Here is a 23,111-nt window from a genome sequence, read left to right on the forward strand (position 1 = left end):
GATGTAGCGGCCGCTGCCATTTGTGAGCCCTCCTGCAAAGGAAACCATATCAGCTGGATGAGGACGTGGCCCAGCACCACTCCTCACTGTTCTCTTAGGAACAGCTACAGGTTTCAGTGAAGAACAGACTGGAAGAGCTTCTGGTGTCAAAGCAGACAAATGTCAATCCCAGCACTGGCAGCTCTTTGCTCACTTGCTGTTTCCAGCTCCCTTTTCCTCCATCCTCAGGTTTTTCCCCACCTACCCTGCTGCTGTGTGAAGGATTGATTTCTCTTCATCAGGGACTGTAGTGACAGGACAAGGGGAAATGGGTTTAAACTGGAACAGGGGAAGTTCAGGTTAGATATAAGGAAGTTCTTCCCTGTGAGGGTGCTGAGGCACCCAAATAAGTGGTAAATGCTCCATCCCTGGCATTGTTCAAGGTGAGGCTTGACAGAGCCTTGGGTGACATGGTCTAGAGTGAGGCATCCCTCCCCATGGCAGGGGGTTGGAACTAGATTATCTTAAGGTCCTTTCCAACCCTACCTATGATTCTATGAAAAGCACCACACTGGGGGTGGGAGTCAGGACTAAGATGAAATTAGGTAAGAAAAAAGGCAGCAAGAAGGCAATAAAACCCCAAATCATTATTAAATGCAGGCAAATAACAGTAAATTAAAAGCAGTAAGTAAATACTTTTTAAATCCTGTGATTCCACAATTGCCCTGAAGATGTTCACCCCCCTTTAAGAAGCCACCTCGTTACCCAGCAGCAGGGATGGGCGAACAGGACGTGATCCACAACGTAGCTACTGAATTGTGTGCACTGACAGGAACCAGCTTAAACCCCGAAACACTGCTTCCTTGCGTATCATCTCTCGTAATTCCAAGCTATAGCGGAGGACTCTTCCCTTTCCTGCAGGGCTCGGGATCCCTCTGCTGGTCAAAGACCACAAGGTGCCTCCAGCGAGTACGAGTGTTCCTGGGTGGGACCAAGTCCTCCCAAGAAAACTGTTGTTATCCCATGGGAACCAGCCAGCTGAGAGGCCAATGGAAGCAGAGAGGGCAGAGCTGGAAAGCCTTGGCAAAGGAGGGGAGACCTTCAAGGCAAACGTTGGTGGGGATGTCTGAAAGGGAACAGACCTTCTCCTGCAGCTGCACACACACCCGTGTCTGAAACCAACAGTACATGAAGAGTTGAGTGAGCTGCACTCTGCAGCTCCATCAGAGCCTGGAGGAAGCTCCTGTGCAGGAAACACTACATGAGAATTAAGTATCTGATAACAGCCTAATTATGTTCTCCTGCCTCTGAGCTGGGCAAACATGTTCTGACTTCTCCAGAGCTGGTGCCAAACCTGCCCTTTCTCAAGGAGAGGGAGACTTGAGAGCTCCTTGTTCACACCTCTTTCTCACACTGCCTTACCAATGGTGTGGCCATCATCTTCTCTATCTACCTGACTTCTTGACTGAGCAAGAACTCCAGAAAGTGACCAAGTGATGTTCCTCACCAGGGTATGCAAAGGAACAGTAAATCACTGCGCAGGTAAAGGAAAACCAACAGGGACAAGCCAAGCAATGGTGTACATATGTTATCCATGGCATTCCGAGGGCTCAGACTTACTACTTGTTTTTTGAAAGCCTGGAGCAAGTGAGAGTCACAGCAATGGAAAACAAGTTCCTGATCACCAGCAAAGAGCTGTCAAGAGGAAGGAGCTCAGCCCTCACACTGCTGTCAGCCATGAGTTATCTCTGAGTTGAGAGAGAAAGCACAGTTTGTACAGAAAACGTCTCCAGCAGAGCTTTTCCAAGAAAAACCTTCTGATCTTTTTGGAGATTCAAAATAAACCAGAAATTACGCCAGTTTTCTTCCCACGTCTCCCAGTGGAGATGCTGATCATCACCCTGGGAGTGAAGAGGCCGTGCTGGGGACAGGTTTCCTAAATCAAGCTCTTCTGAAGCCCACCACTCAACCACCGAAGGCCAGAAACCTCAGAGCACCTCAAACTCCTTTATGCCAGCACGTGGCTGGGAATACAGTGACTCTGTCACATCCCAGACTTTGGGGGGGATCTTACCAATATCCACAGTGAAACAGCTCCTTGTTGAAGAGCAGGACATGGAGGCTGGAAGCTCCTGAAGGGGAGAATAAAGGAGCAAAACCCCCAGAGGAGGGACAGAACCCCCTGCAAGATGTTGGCACTGATGGTTTCTCCTGGGTCCTCAGACAGAACAAACTTTAACTGTGTGGACACATCCCATTGTGTCAACACTGTGCTGCCTATGCACAGCACCTTGTGACAGCAAACCAGGGCTGTACTCAGTACAGGGAGGTTGTACAGAAGCGATGGCTGTGGTTGGTTCTGTCTCTGAACACGTCGACTCTGTTCCCTTAGAAGTGGTTGGGATAGATCAGGAAAAATCTACCTGGGGAGAACAAAGTGCTCAGATTGTCCTGAGGGCTCCAAGGTGGACACATCCCTCAGAGTCACACCACAGCTGGAACAACCAAGTGTTTCCTGTTTTGAAGTGGTAAAGTCGTCTTCTGGGTGCTTGCTGGGACACTTGAGACAGACACTGACCTGAAGGAATTACTGATTTCAGAGGGGAAAAAGAAGGTAAGAATGAAAGGATGAATCAAAAAGAAAATACAGGGGAAGAAACATCAAGGCTGCCCTCTAAAAACAAAGCATTTGTCAAGCAAGATACCAGGGGACATGTGGAAGGGCCTCACATCCCTTGGCCACGCAGGAGTCCCAGTATGAGAAAAGCCAGAACAATGGGAAGAAGGGGAAGACAAAAGGATGGCTCTGGGAGGAAGCAGAGGCAGTGAAGACATCCCTGGGGAAGGGCAGGAACCAGCACCCATGAGACACCCCTGTGTTACTGCCCAACCTGTCCCTCCTTGGATGGTCACTGGTCATGCAGGGAGAGGAGCCCCACAGCCCAGTTGGTCACAGCTCACTGGGTATCAACTCCCCAGCCAGTTTTCCCCCAAAATCCCTAATAAATTAAACGCCCACATGTGTGTATCAGCTTCCTGACACTGTTCCTGCCTTTGAAATGACACACTGGCTGCAGCACGGGGCAGCTCTCTCCTGCAAGAAGAACACATCATTAAAGTAATGACCTATTCACTGCCAATCCTGCTGGCCACCGGCTCTCAGAGAGCCAGAGCTGAATCTTCACCCACGACACCAGCCCAACAAGTGACTGACTTATGCACCCATGAGACATGACCAAGGCAAACCCACCACTTACACTGCATTTAACCATGGATTTGCTGATGCAAGTCACATTTAATGCCAGCTTCTGATGGCATTGTGTAACCCTGAAATGAAAAGTGACTTGAAGTGACTCTCCCTGGTTGTTCCCCCCCTGTAACACAGTAGAAGGATGTGAATCCAAACCTAACTGCTACAATTGCCCTCTTTGCAAGCAACAACATTGGCTGCACCCACTGGTAACCCCCAATCCTGCTGGGTGAAAAATGAAAGGACAGATGGGTATTTAGAAGTCCTCCTCACCCTCTTTATCACAAACCACTTCTGTTACCACTCCCAAACAGAAAAGGAGTCAGCCTCAAGCTTCTTGTAAGGAAAAGCAATGCCTGTGCTGGTTTTATAGCCTTAGAAGTTCATAGAAAACTACAACTTCATTGAACATTGTCTTCATTACAGGGAAAAAATGACCTTTTCTGGCTTTCAAGGTGACAACCACACAGATGCAGAGCTATTCTACATGAGTGTTCCTGCAGCATTACCAAGCACGAAGTCAGGAGCCTGGCTACAAGGAGAGGAATCCTCTGTCATGATGGGAAGGCCAACAGTGACTGCTCTGGGACACAACCCATCCATGTCAATGGTAACTCCACTCTCCTTCCAGTTTGTTCTCAAACAGATCAACTGTTGAGGCACTTTTTGAGACTCATTCTTTCATTTGCCTGCAGGGGCAACAGCCTTTTTCCAGTGCCTGATTTGGAATCTGGTTAGTCTTCAGCATTAATTTATTGGAGCTATTTAACTGTCAGCTTCAGGCCTGTACAGCTGCATAAATAAAACTAAAACCCTTCCAATTCCATTAAAGCTCTGAACAAGGGAAGATGGTAAATCTAAACATGATCTCAAAAAATCCTCTTTATTACTGCTCCACGCTAACCTTTAGCCAGCATCAAATTTATCACACAGGCATGTAATAAACATGATAAACAGCAGTTTATGTGTGTGTTTATGCACAGAAAACTGTTCTGATAACCAAGTTTTGTTAAATCCAAAGTGATTTTTGAGCAAGTACTGATGCAAATGAAGGAATAACCAACCTTATTTGCTTACAATGCCTGGAAAAATGAACACTTGAGGAAGCTCAGGTGAGCGCTGCTTTATTATTTAACATTTGCTTTATCTATTTTATTACAGGTAAGAGCTCTGAGTCAACTAGAAGCTCTTCCAGAAGATGTAGATGGCATAAAGTAATGTGTCTGACCAGAATTAAGGAAGTCTCCCCCATGCACTAATGTGCTTTTTGTTAAGGCCACTTTGATGGGAGATTTTCAACAGCAACCTCACAAAATCCTCTGCCAAGAGCTCTGTACTGCTCCAAATACTATTGCATCTTGTGGTTGAGAGAAACTGTCTTCTAAGCTCATTCATTTGTTATTCAAAACTTAATGGGTATTTTAAACCATCTGACAAGTTTAAGGATCAGCCTTATTTTATTCTGTACCTATTCTATATCTATTTCAGTCCAGAGCAACACACAATAAGTGCCGTTACCAAGAGCTGCGCAAGAAAAAGTTTGTTATTCAAACACTTGGAAATGTCATGTGTAACTTAGGGATGAGGGAACAAGGATCTAAAAGAGAGATGGGACCATGCAAACCTCATGAAGTTCAACCAGGCCAAGTGCAACGTCCTGCACATGGGTTGGGGCAATCCCTAGCACCAAGGTTGGGAGAAACTGGATGGAGCAGCCTGAGGAGAAGGACTTGGGGGTGCAGGTTGATAAGAAGATCCCCATGACCCAGCTTCAGTGTGTGCTTGAGCCCAGAACCCCCCCATGTGCTGGGTGCACCCCCAGAGCGTGAGCAGCAGCTCAGGGAGGGGATCCTGCCCCTCTGCTGTGCTCTGGTGAGAACCCCTCCTGCAGCCCTGATCCAGCTCTGGGGCAACAGCACAAGAGGGATGTGGAGCTGCTGGAGCGAGGCCAGAGGAGGCCCTGGAGCTGCTGCGAGGGCTGGAGCAGCTCTGCTCTGGAGCCAGGCTGAGAGAGCTGGGCTGGGGCAGCTGGAGAAGAGAAGGCTCCTGAAGGGGACACCTTAGAGCAGCTCCAGTGCCTAAAGGGGCTCCAGGAAACCTGGAGAGGGGCTTTGGACAAGGGCCTGGAGGGACAGGACAAGAGGGTTGGAACCGGATGAGCTTCAAGGTCCCTTCCAACCCAAACCACTCTGTGATTCTATGATTCTGTGAAGCCTTCCTACCTACAGGTGAACTGCTGCAAGAAACAAACACATAACTTGATGATATTAAGTGTCTTTCCCAGCCTAAATGATTTATGTTTCTACACCATGGGTGCTACAAGCTCCTGCTTCAGTGTTTCACCTCCTCCTACACAAGCAAAGACCCTGCTGCAGGTCTGTCACCTACCCAGCAGTGGTGTGGTCACATCTAGAGCACAGCAGTAAACCTGCAGTGCTGCACTGTGGCTCTTACCCAGGTTTAAACTTGAAGATGATCCATGTGAGGATAAGGAAGGTGGTGGAGTCTGCGAGTGGCCAGGTCCTTGGCTGGGCAGAGGCATTCCCACAGGTCCAGGAGAGGAGGAAAACCCAAGGCCATTATAAAAACTGTGTCCTATAGGTGTCAAACTGCTGGATGTCCTCTTGTACAGGTCGCTGCTCCCTGTAAGGGAGTCTCGGCGGGAGCCACTGCCCGTGTTGGAGTTAGCAACTGGAAAGAACAAGAGACTCAAGTTGGGTGATGTCAACAAGCTGCTGAGGCAGCCAGAGAGCCCCAACAAGGGCACCTCTCAGCAGCCACATTGCACCAGGCTGCTGGCTTGCTGCGGGTGTTGCACGTGCCCCAGTGAAATGCATTCATTAAATCCACAGTTGATGATCAAGCAGAAATCCCTGAGTTAAAAATGAGTTTGAATCCTGGCTTTGCATTTCTAGTTCTGGAGGTTTCATACCAAACAGAACACATGGAGAAACACACCTCCGAAAACCTACAAGCAGAAAGATCATGATTAAACTCTACCTAAAGGAAGTGAGAGAATGAAAGGACAGCAACACACTGGCTTTTGGACAAACACTTCACTCTCATCTATTCCTATTTACTCGAGAGCATGTACAGCTTCACGTATGTTTGCTTGGAATCTTCGTGCTCACTTTTCACCACAGCAGAGACCAGCTCCTGCTTGCACCAGCTTTAGTGAGAGGGAAGTCAGATTGAACACACAAACCCAATGGTTTTTGAAGAGTTGTCTCAGTACTCAAATACAATCTCTTTAAATGTGCTGTCAAGTTGAGGAGAAAAACATCAATTTTCATTGAAGTCTTGTTTAATAAATAGTGAAATTGTTACCTGTAATGAATTAAGCATCTTTCATGGCTGCACACAAGCTCTAGAAGCAACAGTGATTGAGGGAAAACCGAGTTTGTGCATCTTGGCATTAAGCAAACTTGTAACTGAATTCAATGAGTTAAACTGAAGCAGAAAAGGTGAATCCTGTGTTTCCCTGAAGCCAAGCTGGCTCCAAATCTCGGGTTTAACACAAATATCTAGAGTAACTTTTACTTAACACTGGGATTTGATGCAGTGACAGGATGTCCCTCAGCCTTTTCGGATGGAGCAGGCTCAAAAGGCATGTTTTAACTTGCCCTTACACTGATGAAAGCAGGAAAGTTCAGGACATAATTACTACCTCTGAGCCTAAGCAGTAATTAAAATCATTGTTCTACTTCAGAAAACACAAACCTAAGGAATAAAAAACAGCCAACCCACAGACATCGTTCTGCTTTGGCTTTACTCTGAGAAAAATCTTTGTCTCCAACTGCCTAACAAAGGAATCAAAAGAAACCGTGTGTGGAACATTTCTTGCAACCACAATAAATGACCTTTCCTTGGTGTATGATAGAAAATTCCCAGAATAAAGCATAGAAAGCACCTCAGGTCAGCTTTTCTGAAGTCATGAGGAGTTACTCAGCCATTATCCCGAGGTAAGAAGAGCTTGCACATGGGTGGATACTGCTCCAGAGCCAATCCCTGTTAGCCCAGTGCCTCCACCAAGCACAGCAGGTAAAGGCAAGGACATTCAAAGCTGGTTTAAAACGTAATCTGTAGCAACAAGGGGATGACTGATCACATGTGTAACAAAACAAGTTCATTACTCTGGCACTACGTTCACTACTTTAATACAACATCTACTAAAAGAAGTTTCACCAGCCAGCACTGCAGATTTTGAAAGCCAAAGTATTCCCAAAGGAAAATCACCATTTAACCTCAGATGGATTTAACCTCCATTTCCATTCAATCTCCAGGCTGAGAGAGCTGGGCTGGGTCAGTCTGGAGAAGAGAAGGTTCCTGAAGGGGACACCTCAGAGCAGCTCCAGTGCCTAAAGGGGCTACAAAAAAGCTGGAAAAGGGCTTTGGACAAGGGATGTAGGGACAGGACAAGGGCAATGGCTTTAACCTGCCAGAGGGGAGACTGAGATGAGCTCTGAGGCAGAAGCTCTTCCCTGGGAGGGTGCTGAGGTGCTGACACAGGGTGCCCAGAGAAGCTGTGGCTGCCCCATCCCTGGCAGTGTTCAAGGCCAGGTTGGACACAGGGGCTTGGAGCAACCCTGCCTGTGGTAGGGGTTGGGACTGGATGAGCCTTAAGGTCTCTTCCAACCCAAACCAGGCTGGGTTTCTACAAAGGGCACAGCAGCTTGCACAGTCCCTCACTGCATTTGGAGCCATGTGCTCCTCTTTCTTCCCCAGGAAGACCCCTCTGCTCTTACCTGCTGTCCCAAATCCTCCCAGCGCAGACCCCAGCGTGGCACCGAGAGAGCTGCTGCTCCCGAAGCCCAGGGAAGTGTTGGCAGGTTGGGCAGAGCCCTGAGAAAAGAGCGAGCTGCTCTGGGAATTGCTGCTCAGAGAGTTGTTGCCATAGAAGGAGCTGGATGCCAGGTTGTTGGTGGGCTGCTGCTGGGGCTGGGGTTGGGGCTGCTGAGTTCCCAGAGGGCGGAATGGTCCATTTGTGGTTCCTGCCAGGCCACCCGCTGCCCCGTTGGCTGAAGCTGCAGCCGCTGCAACCGCTGCAAAGCAAGAAGTACAGCTTGAAAAAGTGCTGAAAAAGGACTGAAAAAGCCCATTTCCACACCAGTTTTAGCAGTAAAAACATAGCAGTTTCCTTGTATTTACTAGAAATCTTTTCCTTTCAGGATGAAAACGTCCCTTTCACATCAAACTCTGCACCAAATGTCTTTCCTTCATACCCGAGCTCCACAAGGCTTGCACAGAGCTCCTGAATACCAATAGTGCCTCCTTATTATGACTGCCTGAATTATTAGAGCTGCATGGCTGAAACACACAAACCCATTCCCTCTCTCCCAAGATCTAAGGTTCTAATCAATACAGGCACCCACTTGGCAATATCCAGTTAAGAAACACAAGTTTTGTAATAAGCAAAATTGTCCTTTAGTGCCTGAAATACAACCCTGCAGGGCCAGGAACATCAAATTCAAGGACTTTTGGGTTTCAGCCAGTTCTAAAGTAAAAGAAAAAGCAAAATAAACAAGAGCTACAAGGAAACAATTAAAAGGCCCATTTCATAATCTGTTACTAACCCTGGCAGACTGCTTACACGTACAGATTCTGCCTGAAAAAAGCCTTTTAAAGCCTTGAACTCCCAAAGAACCCTAATAAAACCCGACCCAACTCCTGGCAAAGGCCAGGCATGTAACATCTTACACAAGGTGATCATTTTGGAGCTCTACACGGGCTGAAAGCTTTTATTACGTGGGAAACTAGATGCCAGCAGACAAAGTCCTACGGAGCCAGGCTGAGAGAGCTGGGCTGGGTCGGCTCCTTAAGGGGAGACCTTAGAGCAGCTCCAGTGCCTAAAGGAGCTCCAGGAAACCTGGAGAGAGGCTTTGGACAAGGGATGGAGGGACAGGACAAGGGCAATGGCTTTAACCTGCCAGAGGGGACATTGAGATGAGCTCTGAGGCAGAAGCTCTTCCCTGGGAGGGTGCTGAGGTGCTGGCACAGGGTGCCCAGAGAAGCTATGGCTGCCCCATCCCTGGCAGTGTTCCAGGCCAGCGTGGACACAGGGGCTTGGAGCAACCTGCTCTAGTGGAAGGTGTCCCTGCCCATGGCAGGGGTTGGAGCTGGAGGAGCTTTAAGGTCCCTTCCAACCCAAACCAGGCTGGGGTTCTGTGAAATTTAAAGAACTGTCATGAAACTGCAAAACAACAGTTTACGTGGTGCTGCCCGTGTGAGGCTGCTCTGGAGGCTCAGCCCACAGTGAGCACAGAGATGTTCTCACCAACAATCCCCACAAGGGATCTCAGTGAGGGCAAGTGTGTCATCATGGCCAGCAGAGCCCTCCACTAGGGATGGAGCAGAATTCCCCCTCCTGGGACGGGGACTCACCTGCTTGAGCTGCAGAGGAGCTGATGATGACAGGAGCAGGGGCCACCAGGCGGACAGGGGCCCCCAGACCGTTCCTGGCCCCTGCATTCACCACCAGAGCACCCGTTTGGTCATAGTAAGCAGCAGGAGCCAGCACTGGGTAACCTGAAGAAGCAAGTAACAGGGGGAGAGGTAAGGTGACAAGCAACACAACACAAGGCAGATTCATCACCTTCAGATGAGAATGGTGCAGTAGGACTGTGAAAGGAAAATCTGACTGGAAAAAGGCAGCTCCGCTTCACCTGAAGAAGAATAAACTGTATTCACAGCCTACAACTTTACACTAGTAGGATTTTCAGGTAGAAAAGAGGGGTTTTTTTCCCCTAAACTTACTTTAGCACTACCCTCAGTGTAAATTCACAGTTATACACATAAAATAAGGTCTTAAAATACCAAAGCACTCTTTTCCATTGCAAGTACAACGTGTGCTGGAACATTTCATACAGATGAACATGCTGCACTTCCAACTCTCCCACTGAAGTTGTTCAGTGTTCACACAAGTTAGGGATTCCTGGAGGTATGTATTGTATTAATATAGATAAATATAACCTCCTAAATCAAATATGCTGGTTGTACACAAAGCAACAAACTTTCAGCAGCATACAGGCATTTAGGGACCTTGCCATCTAATTCTCCCCGCCCATGGCAGGGGGTTGGAACTGGAATGACCTGTAAGGTCCCTTCCAACCCAAACCAGACTGGGATTCTAAGATAATTCTACAGTTAAATACATCTTTCAGGAGGAAGTGAAGTGTTTCTCCAAGGTGAGGCCACAAAGAGAATGCCCTCTGTGAATATCTGCTTTGCAAATAAACCCCAGAAGCCTCAATAACGAAGCTTTAAGGAGATCTGAAGATTGCTTGGAAACATGTCCATAGTCTGACATTTCACTTCATAACTTAATACAGCAACATCCTTCTTAAACCATGAAAAAAAACCCATTTAACAACCTTGTGACCCATTCCAGCGATGAGACCTGAGGTCAATATAATCCTGTTCTGTCCTGTCTGACCAGCAGGACACACTTGCACACGACTCCAAAAAATACTTATGTTTGCCCTTTGCCATTACAATAATATTCCATATAATGGAATGTCAAAATGTCACACAGTAGCTCCTCTCTTGCAGAACTACACATCAGAATAAACCCTCCTTCCTTTTCCTTGTTTTCAAGCCACTAGCTTTTGCCTGGAAGAAATCAGGCAGAGGAAGGCCCTATCATGCTTAGCAGGGATGGAGAGAGGGGGCTAATGAACAGGACTAAGATACCTCTGAGGTTTTAAACTAAAGATCCCATAAGCTAATATGATCCACAGGAAAATCTGAAGGCAGCTTTCTATAGGCAACTGAGTACACAAACCACTAATGCACCTACAGCAGTGCAGTTGCTAACATCTGTGACCCAGACACCTAAATCCTGTACCTTAACTGCTGCCAGGTTGTGGGGTTCACATGTAACAGCCTCTGGAAAATCCTTTGTAAAGCCAGAGATTAATCCCAAACCCCAATAAACCCAGGATGCTGCTGAATGCCAGGTGAACATGACACCCCCAGTGACACAGACACAGCTTTCCTCAGCCCTGCCCTGGCACTGGTGACACGCAGCTCCCCCAGAGCCCTACCTGGCATCCCTGCTGCCAACCCCTGCCCAAAGGCAAGGGCAGAGTTGACGGCTGCGGCGGCCACCAGCGGGTCAGTCTGCTGTCCCTGCTGGTTCTGGTTGGGGGTCAGCGGGCGCTGACTGGCTCCTCCACGGAGAACCTGCAGGAAACAGAGGAACAGCCCATCAGTGTGGTTGCTTTGGGACCCAGGAGCAAGCTGCAACCACCAGAGACTTGCAGGAGTGTGAGCAGGGATGTAGCTGAAGTTCTTGTACAGTGAGTGGGTGACAACCCCTCCTTTTACACAGGACAGAGCTGCCTTTGCCACCACCAGCCTTGACACTACCACCATAGCAAGGGCAAAAGACCCAGATGAAATAATACACCCCCCTCAGGCTTACTGAGTGGAATCTGGAAGCACTTCATCATCTGCTGCATCATTTCTTGATCCACCTTCAGTACTCATCGCTGTTAGAAATGAAGCCATCAACCCCATCCCTAGTAATTCTTGGTCTAAAGCCCCCACTTGAGCAGAACCCTCAAGAAGCCCAGTGTGGGAGCTGGGGCTGGTGACAGGAGGTGACACAGGTTGTTCCAAGCTGCCAGTCCCCAGAGAAAACAATGACATGACACTTGCTCATCACTGGAAATAATGACCAAAGATCACACACAGCTTTTTATATGCAGCTCTTGTGGTTTTAAGCACATGCTGCTTTGAGGGGAAGATGGCAAAGTGACCTTTCCTGTAATTACCTGTGACAGGCTGGGTTTGCAAAAGCCTTTTACTCAAAGTGGTGATGCACCAGCTGGTTAGAAGAGCCATCCCTTGGTACTCAGCATGCCTTGCTGCAAGGAGCAACGTCACCTGTGTCACCCACAAAGGTTTGAAAAGGGCGTATGATCATAAACCAACCGTCCATGATCATCATCCCAGGCTTCCAAACCATTTGTGTCAGCACTTTAGAGGAATTCCATCCAAAACAGAGGCTGCATCCTCTTACAGATGGAAGGTCTGCACCAAACCCAATAGCCATGATGCCCCCTAACATCTGCTTCATGGCTTTAGAAGTAATGAAAACTACTCTAAGGGCTACTGACAACTGATCTGTTTGATTTGAACAGCCCAAGCTCTGCAGAACCACTCTTAGCACACACCCTCCTCATGGGGAGAGGTTTCTAGCTGAATGCCAACACCTAAGTGCCCATCACACACTCTGAGTGCTGGTTCACATGTGTGCAGGAGCTCTGTGCCATGCGCTCCTACCTGTGACCTGCCACACAGGGAAACTGGATGATTGACTTGTCACAAGCAAAGTGTTCTCCTCCTGATCCGTGGTCCACGATTGTTGGTGTGAACCATCGCTGCTTGTACTAACCAAAAAGGCCTCATAATACAACCCAACCCTGGGTCTGGCTTTAGTTTTCGAAGCAGAAGCTAATAAATTCAGCTGCCAAGTGCTCTCTTCTACAATTGTAGCACAAGGGGAAGGTCTGTGTTACTTATGGGAAAGGAGCTGCCTCGTTCTTCGGCAGGGTAACGAATCCATTTGGTTTCCAAGCAGGAAGTACAGTGGGACAGAGGCCAACAAAACTGGAGAAAACCAATGTCAAGCAAGGACCAGAGCTTAAAAATACCAGGCAGACAAGCTGGGACCATGCCAGAGCTGGCTGGAAAAGAGAGGCTGAGTCTGGTTCCTGACACCCATCCTATGGGCGCAGCTTTCTCTGAAAGGAGGAAAGCAGAGCATATCCCATCACGTGTCCAAGGGGACGAGAACCAAAGCAAGGGTGGTGAGACACCTCTCATCCTTCTAGCACTTCACTTAACCAGTTGGTTTAGCAACCATCAGTTTAGTCTGAAAGCTTGGATATGTTTTCTTTAAATCTGGAAAGCTGGAGAGGGGCTTTGGACAAGGGATGGAGGGACAGGACAAGGGCAATGGCTTTAACCTGCCAGAGGGGAGACTGAGATGAGCTCTGAGGCAGAAGCTCTTCCCTGGGAGGGTGCTGAGGCGCTGGCACAGGGTGCCCAGAGAAGCTGTGGCTGTCCCATCCCTGGCAGTGTTCAAGGCCAGCTTGGACACAGGGGCTTGGAGCAACCTGCTCTAGTGGAAGGTGTCCCTGCCCATGGCAGGGATTGGAACTGGATGAGCTTTAAGGTCCCTTCAACCCCAATCACTCTGTGACTCTCTGAACTGAGGGTCAGGAGCTGTCACTGAAAGATCAGGGTTCTTCACAGCTGCTGTGTTCATGATGTGATGTTCCAAGCACCCTGGCCCTTACCTGCTGCTGGCCCTGCTGGGTTTGCTGGGTTGTCTGCTGACTGGCCGAGTTGGTGGCGGCGGCAGCGGCGGCCGCTTGCTGCTGGAAGAGGCTGGCAGGATACACTCCCCAGGGAGTAACTCCATAGTACTGGTGAGGAACAACTGCTGGGCCTGAAACACCAAGGACACGGTGAGCTTCTGCAGCGGGACAGGAGTTACACAGCAAACAGTCACCAAGATACCTGCTCCTCTCATGTTTGATTTAACAAATCCCATTTCCAGGTGATCTGCCTTAAACCCTTTGCAAATACAGAGGGATTCTGGCAATTGGGTTATTCATTTTGGAAGAGCTTAGAAGTCAGACCTGAAATTTCAGCTTTACTTGCTCAAACCTTTTTGGATGAGGTCAGATACTGCTACTAGTGATCTTGTAGAACCCTGGGTTTGTTGCTGTGCCCTACTTTTATAGTGGAGGAACAAACCTTTATCTCTAACCCAAAGGAGAAGGAAAGCACAGAGAGAGACAAGTCTCTTCTAATCTCAGCTGCCATTCACAGCTCAATAACATCCATCATTTAATTCCCCAGTAAATTAAGAACCCCCCTTGGCAGCTGGATAGCATCAGTTCCAAGTGTTTAAAACAGTGTTTCTCCAACCACTCAGTCCTACTTTGCATCTGCAAACACCACCAAGGAGGCTGTATGATCCTGTACCTTTTCACATCCCTCCTCAAACTTCAGAGGCTTAGAAGAAAAGAAAATCATCTTAGAGAGCACCAGAAAAAGCCTAAGATTCAGTGTGTTTCCTCACGTCCCAGCACAGCACACACCCTAATGGCAGCCTGTATCCTGCAGTAGTTCTGGATACACTCACTGGGGGAGGAAGCAGTGAGCACTCTGTGCTCAGTGGTGGAGTCCCTCCCCCAGGTAACACGTATGTGAATCCAACAACATTCTTTAAGATGTCTGTTCTGCATCACTGGGAATGGGCAGCAGAAATGGACAAGTATTTCCTTTGCTTTTCAAAACACATCACGCAGCCCATGGGCTCCTTCCCCACAGCAGCAGTAACTTACACCACACTGTTTTTAAGGCAGAGTGCCACAGTCATATTTCACACTGAAGAATAAACAGGGCTTCAGTGAATTCAAACCACACACTTGTTCTTTTATGGAGTTAAAATAGCTTTTATTTTAAGAGAGGCAGTTGGCATTTGAGTTCTAACCAAACCATTTCAGTACTGCTGTTGGTTATGTCTTAGAGACACTGCAAAGGCCCATAGGGATAAGAGAAGCTGCTTTAACCTGCCAGAGGGGCGATTGAGATGAGCTCTGAGGCAGAAGCTCTTCCCTGGGAGGGTGCTGAGGCGCTGGCACAGGGTGCCCAGAGAAGCTGTGGCTGCCCCATCCCTGGCAGTGTTCAAGGCCAAGTTGGACACAGGGGCTTTGAGAACCTGCTCTAGTGGAAGGTGTCCCTGCCCGTGGCAGGGGTTGGAGCTGGATGAGGGTTAAGGTCCCTTTAACCCAAACCACTCCAGGATTCTGTTAAACTACTATTTCAGAAGTGTAAGAATTACTCTCCTTTTATTATTTTGTTTTTATCCACTGTACTTCCCTCATATTTAGGATTTTGTAGCATCACTGCTGCCCATGTCCAGCTCTGTGTACACACAGTGATGTGGGAGATGTCACAAGTAGCCCCTTGCCTAAGTCCAGGCACTTCAGCAATACCTTCTGAGCAGCTGGATTTGCATCTCACACTAAAGCTCTGCCACAACATCCACCCTGGCTGGATTTACTGGGCACCATCAGGCAGAGACAGCAACTTGCCTGTCCCAGATTTGTCTTGCAGCAGCAGCCACTTGTTTCTTACCTTCCAACCTGGGAATTCATGAGCAGCAGTAGCTAAAATGGATAAAAGCTGCAGGAAATGAACCAGTCTCACCATGGCAGCACCTATTCTGACCTGAGCACCTACAGACACATGGCTCATGGGTGGAGTACAACCTGTTTATAGTCAGTCTATGCAGATCAGACACCAACTGCTCGGGTGCTTCTGCACTCAACAGGAAAACAGTTGCAACTGCTCCATTTTATGCAAGTAATTACCCTGTGTTTGCCCTCAGGTTACCAGGATGTTGCTGCAACACCCTTTATCTGGGCAAAATTCGGGCATCTCTCTGACTTATTTTAATCTCAGTTAGAATTATCAAACAAGCACAGTCTAGATGGGGTTCTTTTCCCCCCCCCCCTAGTTAGAGGTTGCTGATCAGATCTGCAAAACCTTAGGTGTTTGAAAGAAGACACAGAGGCTTTGAAGTCTGCAGGCAGCTGGGCTTAAAAGAGCTGCAAGTCTGGCTCAGCTCATTTGCGCACATGGAGAGGCTCATTATTGAACAGTGTTCTCAGTGAGGGCAAGTGTGTCATCATTGCCAGACTTCCCAAAACACCCAGAGTGTTGCTTGACTTCAGGAGATCTTGCACCTGCTTTTACACTTAATAAAGACAGGCACACATGAGAAAATAAAAGCCTTTTTGGTACCTTTGAAATCAAATATTCCCACTACTACGTCTCACGCATCAGCCACAGACACCCACAAATATTCCTTGTAAGAAACATTAGCAAATCCAGGGGTAAGTGTGTTTGTAACAAATCCTCTGCTTTTCATCTCAGCCTTGGCACTCCAGTCTCTTTAAGCTGAAGATGGCTTCAGCTGCCCCTCCAGCCAAGGATGAGGGCTTGGAGACCACCAGGTCAAAAAGCCTTGAGAACCTCGTGTCTGAAAACACACAGCTTCAAACTGCATCTACTATTAGTGACTTGTGACTGCTTCAGAATTACCAGTACAGCAACAGAGGGTACTAATGAAGTGGTGTATTTTTAGGGATGGGAGTAAGGACCAGCCCCGCTCCAACAGCTCCAGTGCAGCCTCAATGCAAGCCCTGTGCCCAGCGCCGACCCAGAGCACAGGCATCATCGCACGATGCTGTGCCCAAAGCAGTGGGGAAAAGCCAGCTGGATCTGCTTCCCCGAATCCCAGCCCTCAGTGGTGTGTGCACGCATCCATACTGGTCCCCAGCTCTGAGCTGGCTCTGCACAGGACATGGGTCAGAACAGAATACAAGAAGCTCCTCAGAACCCAACACTGAGAACCACAGCACAGACACAACCAAACAACCTCTCCCCTCGGTCCAGGAGCACTGTGTCTTCCTGTGTGCAGCTTAATCCAGCATCCACTTCTCCCCAAAGCACAGAAACACTTTTCTACCTGTCCCACACCTCCTCAGAGGGAACCAACATCTCCAGCTTGTCTTACAGAAGCCAAGGTTTCTTTTTTCTCTGAGTGACATCTCTCTCAACTGATAGAAGGCAATTTCACAACACTTTCTGAAGGCAGCAGTATCTTCCTCATGGTTTAAACTCACAAGTGATTTCTTCTTGAGTCTAGGGACCCTTTCCCTCTGCATTCAAATGTCTTCTTTAAAATGCTACTATTGTCAGGAGGAAAAGAGCATTGTCACATTGTCACAGGGCTGACACACTCAGGAAAAAGCTGCTGTAATGGCAGAATCTTAATGGCAGAATTATCTCTGCCATAAAACACACACAAGTTTCCCCTCTGCTCTAAGAGTGGAGCAATAAACTACCACTAACTCTAAACTCATTTCTTCCACCTCAAACCTCTCCAGGTCTTCCCCATTTTACCCTCCCATACACATCAGGGAGGCGTCTGACTCCTTACAGAACTCTAACCATCTGAATTGTCCCCTGTCCCTTCAGTGCTGCAACTCATCACAGATGAAGACTTTCAGAGCTGCTCAAGTTTAGACAGAAAAGATGTTTATCCTAAAGCAAACATCAACCCCACCTTTGTTACATGGCCATTTCGAGCTGTCAGGGTCCAAAGCCCAGTGAGATGGATGAAGTAACTCATATTTCTCCATGGTTTAATACTGTAAGTACACTGGAGTGCGTTACACATCCTTTTGTTTGGCTTTCTGGACTCATAAAGTCAAAAAATTACTCAAGTAGAGACCCTGATGCCAAGTTTTGGGATGCTTTAGGTATCCCAGGGTGTGTTATTTTCTAGTTCCAGATACTCAGGCAGCTGCAGCTTCAATACTGCTGAGAAAAAGGAGAAGAAAACAAGCTGTGGCAAACAAGCTTCTTGTTTCCTGGAAATCTGGCAGCAGTTCCATGTGTCTTTCTATGAAATCAAGATGCTGACCTCCTGCTCTGCTGAACTTCAGCATTGCTTCCGAATGAGCACTGCCTTTAGAAGCACTGAGCTGCTGCAAAAAGGCCAAGCAGAATCCTCTTTCGATAGTAATCACTTACACAGCTCCTCTTCTGACAGGGACTGGAATTGCTCATGCTCCAGCACCTCTCCCCTGCTAAATCCTGGCCGAAGCTCCTACTTGTATTTGCTACCCAGAGCTCAGGTCATTCATTCACTACCACACATTCATCATCACATGATAGTTTATCAGCTCCTGCAGTGTTAGAAATATCCTTGTACTCTAGCTCTTGGCTTTCCTCCATTTAATCACAGTGTCATTTGTTTGCCAACAACATGTTGTTACCTAATGTTAATCCTGCATTGTTATTATGCAATCGGCACACAACACTCACAGCAGCCAAAAAGTCCAAAGCCCACAGCTTTCAATTATAATCATCATTCTTTACATCCATCCATATGATGCATCAAAAAAGCCATCCAAGTGGGTAACAGTTGCTGAAAGCCCATTTCAGAGCTTGCCCTGATGCTGGCTCAAAGCTTAAGAGCTAAGCAGTGTTGTGTAAGAGCTGTTCAACACCCCAAAAAGTCACGTAGCAAACCCCGGTGCTCTTTGGCAGAGCTATATCCAATGTTTTATGGCTTTGATTTGGTACAAGCCATCCCACAGTGGTACAGGAGTTGTAAATGGAGCGTGGCAACAGTGTGCAAGCTCTGCTGAAAATCACCTCTGCTCTGAACCAACAGGTTTTATTTCAGGTGTAGGTTTCCTCCCCGGTGGCTCCAGGACAGCAAAGCGTGGTTATAAAGCTGTTCTTCTGAAAGTACCTTCTTCCTTTGTCCTCAAGGCTTAGGCAAGAACTTTATGGGATCCTCAGCATAAGTTCAATGTACAGTGTGTTCTTCACACTGCCTGATAAGCTCTTTTCCTGAGCTGTCACCTCAAGATAAAACAATTTTGGCTCTGCCAGTTGGAAAGAGTTTGGAAACCGATACATGAATGTTTGGGAGAAAGATCTTGCATGAAGACAAGAGCCACTATTGCTGCTTGCATCTGGCAAACTGCATATTCATGGTGTGAGCCTTGCAGTGGATACAGGATGTTTTTATCTTGAGGATCTAAACCCCATGAATTCTTGACAGGCTCTCGCGAAAGGGAAAGATCCCATTTGCAGAATGCACTACAGTAAATCAAGCTAAACAGCAAGGAGATACAACCTCCCTGGCAGGAAAACACATCCTCATCTTTCTAGCATTTAACACATCGATTTTCAAAGGTATCTCTCACTCCTGTCAGCCACCAAAAAACCCCAAACATGCAGTGACATTGATGTCTGCAAGTGTCTCATTCTGGCTTTGCTCTGGTGGTTTATCCTCAGCAGAGACAGAGCCCACAGCAAGTGTTATACAACAACTACCACACGTAAGCGACAGAAAACAGCGTTTCCAAGACAAATTCCATTTCAACTCCCTGATAAACCATTATCTCTCCATGGAAATGACAATGTACTAACAGTTCATTTCACAACCACAGGCTCCAGAGCAGTTCTGGCACAGAAAAGGTCAGGAATGAATGGCCAAGTGGAAGCATCTCACCTAACGTGGCAGCGGCTGCGAGTCCGGCGGCGTAGGGGTCGGTTCCCGGCGGAGCGGCGCTGATGATGTACGGGTTGGGGACAAAGGCAGCAGGAGCTAAACCTGCTGAAAACATACCTGTCAGTGAAAACAAACTTAACTAGAAGTGCAGCCCTGCCAAAACACCTCTGCCTGGTGAGCACAGAACCATGGTTTTAGAGTTTGTTACAGGTTGGTTTCTGAAGGGAATGAGCAAGCCCAGAGTCTGAGCAGAACAATCAGGGAGGGTATCATCTATATAAAAGAAAGCCAGTTCCAAGGATGCAATGTCCATTCAGGAAAGCTGAAGTGGTAAAATGTGAGTGAGTCCAAAGGAGGCCATGGAGCTGCTGTGAGGGGTGGAGCAGCTCTGCCCTGGAGCCAGGCTGAGACAGCTGGGCTGGGGCAGCTTCTAGAAGAGAAGGCTCCTGAAGGGGACACATTAGAGCAGCTCCAGTGCCTAACGGGGCTACAGGAAACCTGGAGAGGGGCTTTGGACAAGGGATGGAGGGACAGGACAAGGGCAATGGCTTTAACCTGCCAGAGGGGAGACTGAGATGAGCTCTGAGGCAGAAGCTCTTCCCTGGGAGGGTGCTGAGGCGCTGGCACAGGGTGCCCAGAGAAGCTATGGCTGCCCCATCCCTGGCAGTGTTCAAGGCCAGCTTGGACACAGGGGCTTGGAGCCACCTGCTCTAGTGGAAGGTGTCCCTGCCCGTGGCAGGGGTTGGAGCTGGAGGAGCTTTGACAACCCTTCCAACCCATTCTGTAATTCCATGATTCTATGAAAACACTCCATATACAATACCCAAATTTGCTCAGATATTACCATGGCACAGGGACACCCTTACTCTTGAGGTGACTATTAACACCAGCTACTAACTATCTGGGTGCTTGGTCCTTCTCTGCATCTTCTGTAGTGAGCTGATCAAGAACCAGTCTACACTACTTTGAGTTCCAAGCCCACTACACACTCCCAGTACTTCAATTAATTAGCTGGGAAGGAGCTCAGGACCATACAGGCATGACAAGGAATGATCCCTGCCATGTAGGCATTACCTTCCTCTGCAAGGTAACAGTTTAATCATTAGAGAAATCCCAGGGGGGCGGGAAAGGGGCGTGGGGGGGAGATGAAGGTGAAGGGGAGTAAGGTAAAAAGCTAAATCAGTTTGATTCAGGTCTACCCCTGAGCCCCAACAAGCACACAAATGCACTGTGCAGAGTGGGAAAGTCCCAACGTATTTGTACTGGGCTTTTGGGTAGGAGGAACAACTTAAATTGCTTATTGTGCTAAAAACATTTAACCCTAAGATAGTTTAATCATCCAGGAATAGCCCTGCTACAGGGTTATGTGCTTTATTCCTAATCCATACTCCTTTAATAGTTTCAATCATGTGTTTGCATAAATTACATCTTTAACTTAAAGATGACCCAGGCAGCTCAGCCACAGGATGTGTGTACAGATGCATAGGGAGTTGTACATTGCTGTGCTGCTCACCCCAACTCATGTCTTACTCACAGCACGTATTTCAGAGCACTCTCCTCCCTGAGCAGCCCCCTCAACAAAGGAAAGTATCACTCCTGCCAGACAAATGCTTTAGAGCTTTTAAAGCAGGCAAGAGCTACCTCCAAAACTCTTCGAGTGGGTCTTCAAACAGTGCACTTCTGCTTGTGTGTCGATTGCCAGTTGCAAAAACATAGTTAGGATCCTCCAAATACCACCCATCCTTTTTCCTTAGTCTTTTCCCAATACGTTCTGTTGATTAAAGCCTAATAAAATGTGGTGTATTAAATGCAAGACTTACCTATGTGAGGCTGATGGGCAGCTGCCAAGGCATACTGCTGCTGCTGCGCTGCTGTCAGCTGCTGAACAGCAAGCGCATTCGGTCTTTGGAACAACTGAAGGGACAGAAGCACAAATACGGTCCTTTACTCTTCTTTTTAAAGCAATTCCTTTACACACAACTTATTTTCACAACTACAGACACTCCTCTTTAAAGGGAAACATTTCAATAGGAATTGAAAAATACCAAACTCTTGAAATCAATTGCCCATGATAATCCCCCTGGAAAACAATCTATTTCTGAAGCACAGCTAAACCCCAGCCAGGGTTTTCTCTGCTGTTCTCTGCACGTTGCCTGAAAGCCCCTTTATTCCCCAATTTAAACACACAACCCCTCACTGCAGCCTGCGGATCACTAGCAGCTGCCACCAGCAGACCAAGGGCTCTTGATCAACACCGAGCACAGTGAAATCACAGTCACAGCAGCAGAGAACCTGGGGGATTCTTTCAGATGGTGGGACTCATGGAATCCCAGCCTGGTTTGGGTTGGAAGGGACCTTAAAGCTCCTCCAGCTCCAACCCCTGCCACGGGCAGGGACACCTTCCACTAGAGCAGGTGGCTCCAAGCCCCTATGTCCAACCTGGCCTTGAACATGAAGAAGCCAGCAGAGCAAGGTGTGGGAGATGATACGCTTGTGATGGCTCCAGAGCCACCTAAGAAGCCACCGGGTGAGACACCAGCCTCAGGAGCTCACAAACCCCTGGCCAAAATGCTCCTTTTCCTGCCAGCCTTCCATGCAAGGATGTAAATTCTTCTCTGACCACGGACAGAAACCAGATCTCGGGAGTTTTTGGGTAAGTCATCCAAAAGATACACAAGTTTGCCAGCCTACAGGTCCCTGCAATCTCTAGGAGCAATGGGCAATGTTCCTGAGAACAGTCATTCTCAAGAACAAAAAAGGAGAGGATTACATCAGACTTCCAAGTACTTTTGCTTAGGTTTGGGTTTTCTTTCTTCCTCATTCATCCAGGTCCTTCCTACAAACTCCCTTCCCAGCTGTCCTTCTACCAAAGGAAACTCTCTGATTTAATCCATCAGCAGAGGATGGCTCAGCTTTAATTCAAACCTTAAAGGATCCACAAGTGGAACAGCCACTCTGGAGCTACCCAGAAGCAATGTTCCTCCCTGTTCCTTCCTCTCCTTCAACCCAAACCAGGCTGGAATTCTGTGAATCTATGACATTGCAAAAAACAAGGCTGTTTTCCTCCCTCACACATGCACACACATGAAGCAGCACTTACAGCATGGGGGGGAGTTAATCCAGGGAATTCCAAGAAACCAGGACACGGGAGACTGTGTTATAGTTATGGGAACATTTGAAGATGACATTTCTGTAAGGCAGTTTCTCCTGAAATAGGGACATCTGACATCTCTAATCAGATTACACGTGGTTAAGACCTTCCCTTCTTAATATTGCTTTTAGCTGCACTTGCTTGTAATCCCTCCAAAGTGTGTGATGCCTTTCTCAGCAGACTGAGAAAGGCACTTCTGCAGAGGAGATCTTTTTGTTCAGGGCATGTTTCCTTCTGATACCTGCATGGAGAAAACCTGGACTTCCCAAAGAGAGAGACTGCTTTCATCCAGGCTGTAACTGGCAGCAGACTGGATGTCATGTAGTAAGAAAATAGGCACATCTTGGAGCCAAAATACACCAGGTTACACAGATGTGCACTAAGAGGTCACATCCGGCAGAAAGGTGAAGCCTTCTCTTTACTACGGCCCTTACGCTTACAAAAGCCTGTTGAGAGCAGTTACTGTAGGTATAAGTAGCTGCAACAAGGCTGAGACTTTAAAATCACAGTTCTGAAATAGCCCAGCCTGCTTATTGTCAACGTGACCTGGGCAGCAACTCGGCACGACACAGGGATGGCGTGGGCAAGGTGCTGTACCCACAGCACAGGGCCTC

General features: G+C 47.8%; 1 protein-coding gene across 1 annotated transcript in view; it reads right to left on the reverse strand.

Moving 5' to 3' along the window:
• The window catches only part of PUM1 (pumilio RNA-binding family member 1), a 57,995-nt gene that overhangs the window by 11,306 nt on the left and 23,578 nt on the right, over nucleotides 1-23,111 (reverse strand). Inside the window, exons 7-14 of the mRNA XM_010011177.1 lie at nucleotides 21,167-21,260; nucleotides 19,347-19,448; nucleotides 13,534-13,685; nucleotides 11,272-11,410; nucleotides 9,611-9,754; nucleotides 7,975-8,271; nucleotides 5,684-5,920; nucleotides 1-32 (exon numbers count right to left, since the gene is read on the reverse strand). Of these exons, the coding sequence (XP_010009479.1) occupies nucleotides 1-32; nucleotides 5,684-5,920; nucleotides 7,975-8,271; nucleotides 9,611-9,754; nucleotides 11,272-11,410; nucleotides 13,534-13,685; nucleotides 19,347-19,448; nucleotides 21,167-21,260 (1,197 nt within the window). The remainder of the gene's footprint in view (nucleotides 33-5,683; nucleotides 5,921-7,974; nucleotides 8,272-9,610; nucleotides 9,755-11,271; nucleotides 11,411-13,533; nucleotides 13,686-19,346; nucleotides 19,449-21,166; nucleotides 21,261-23,111) is intronic.

This window comes from Nestor notabilis, unplaced genomic scaffold (genome assembly GCF_000696875.1).
Source record: "Nestor notabilis isolate BGI_N333 unplaced genomic scaffold, ASM69687v1 scaffold8393, whole genome shotgun sequence".
Taxonomy (NCBI): Eukaryota; Metazoa; Chordata; class Aves; order Psittaciformes; family Psittacidae; genus Nestor; species Nestor notabilis.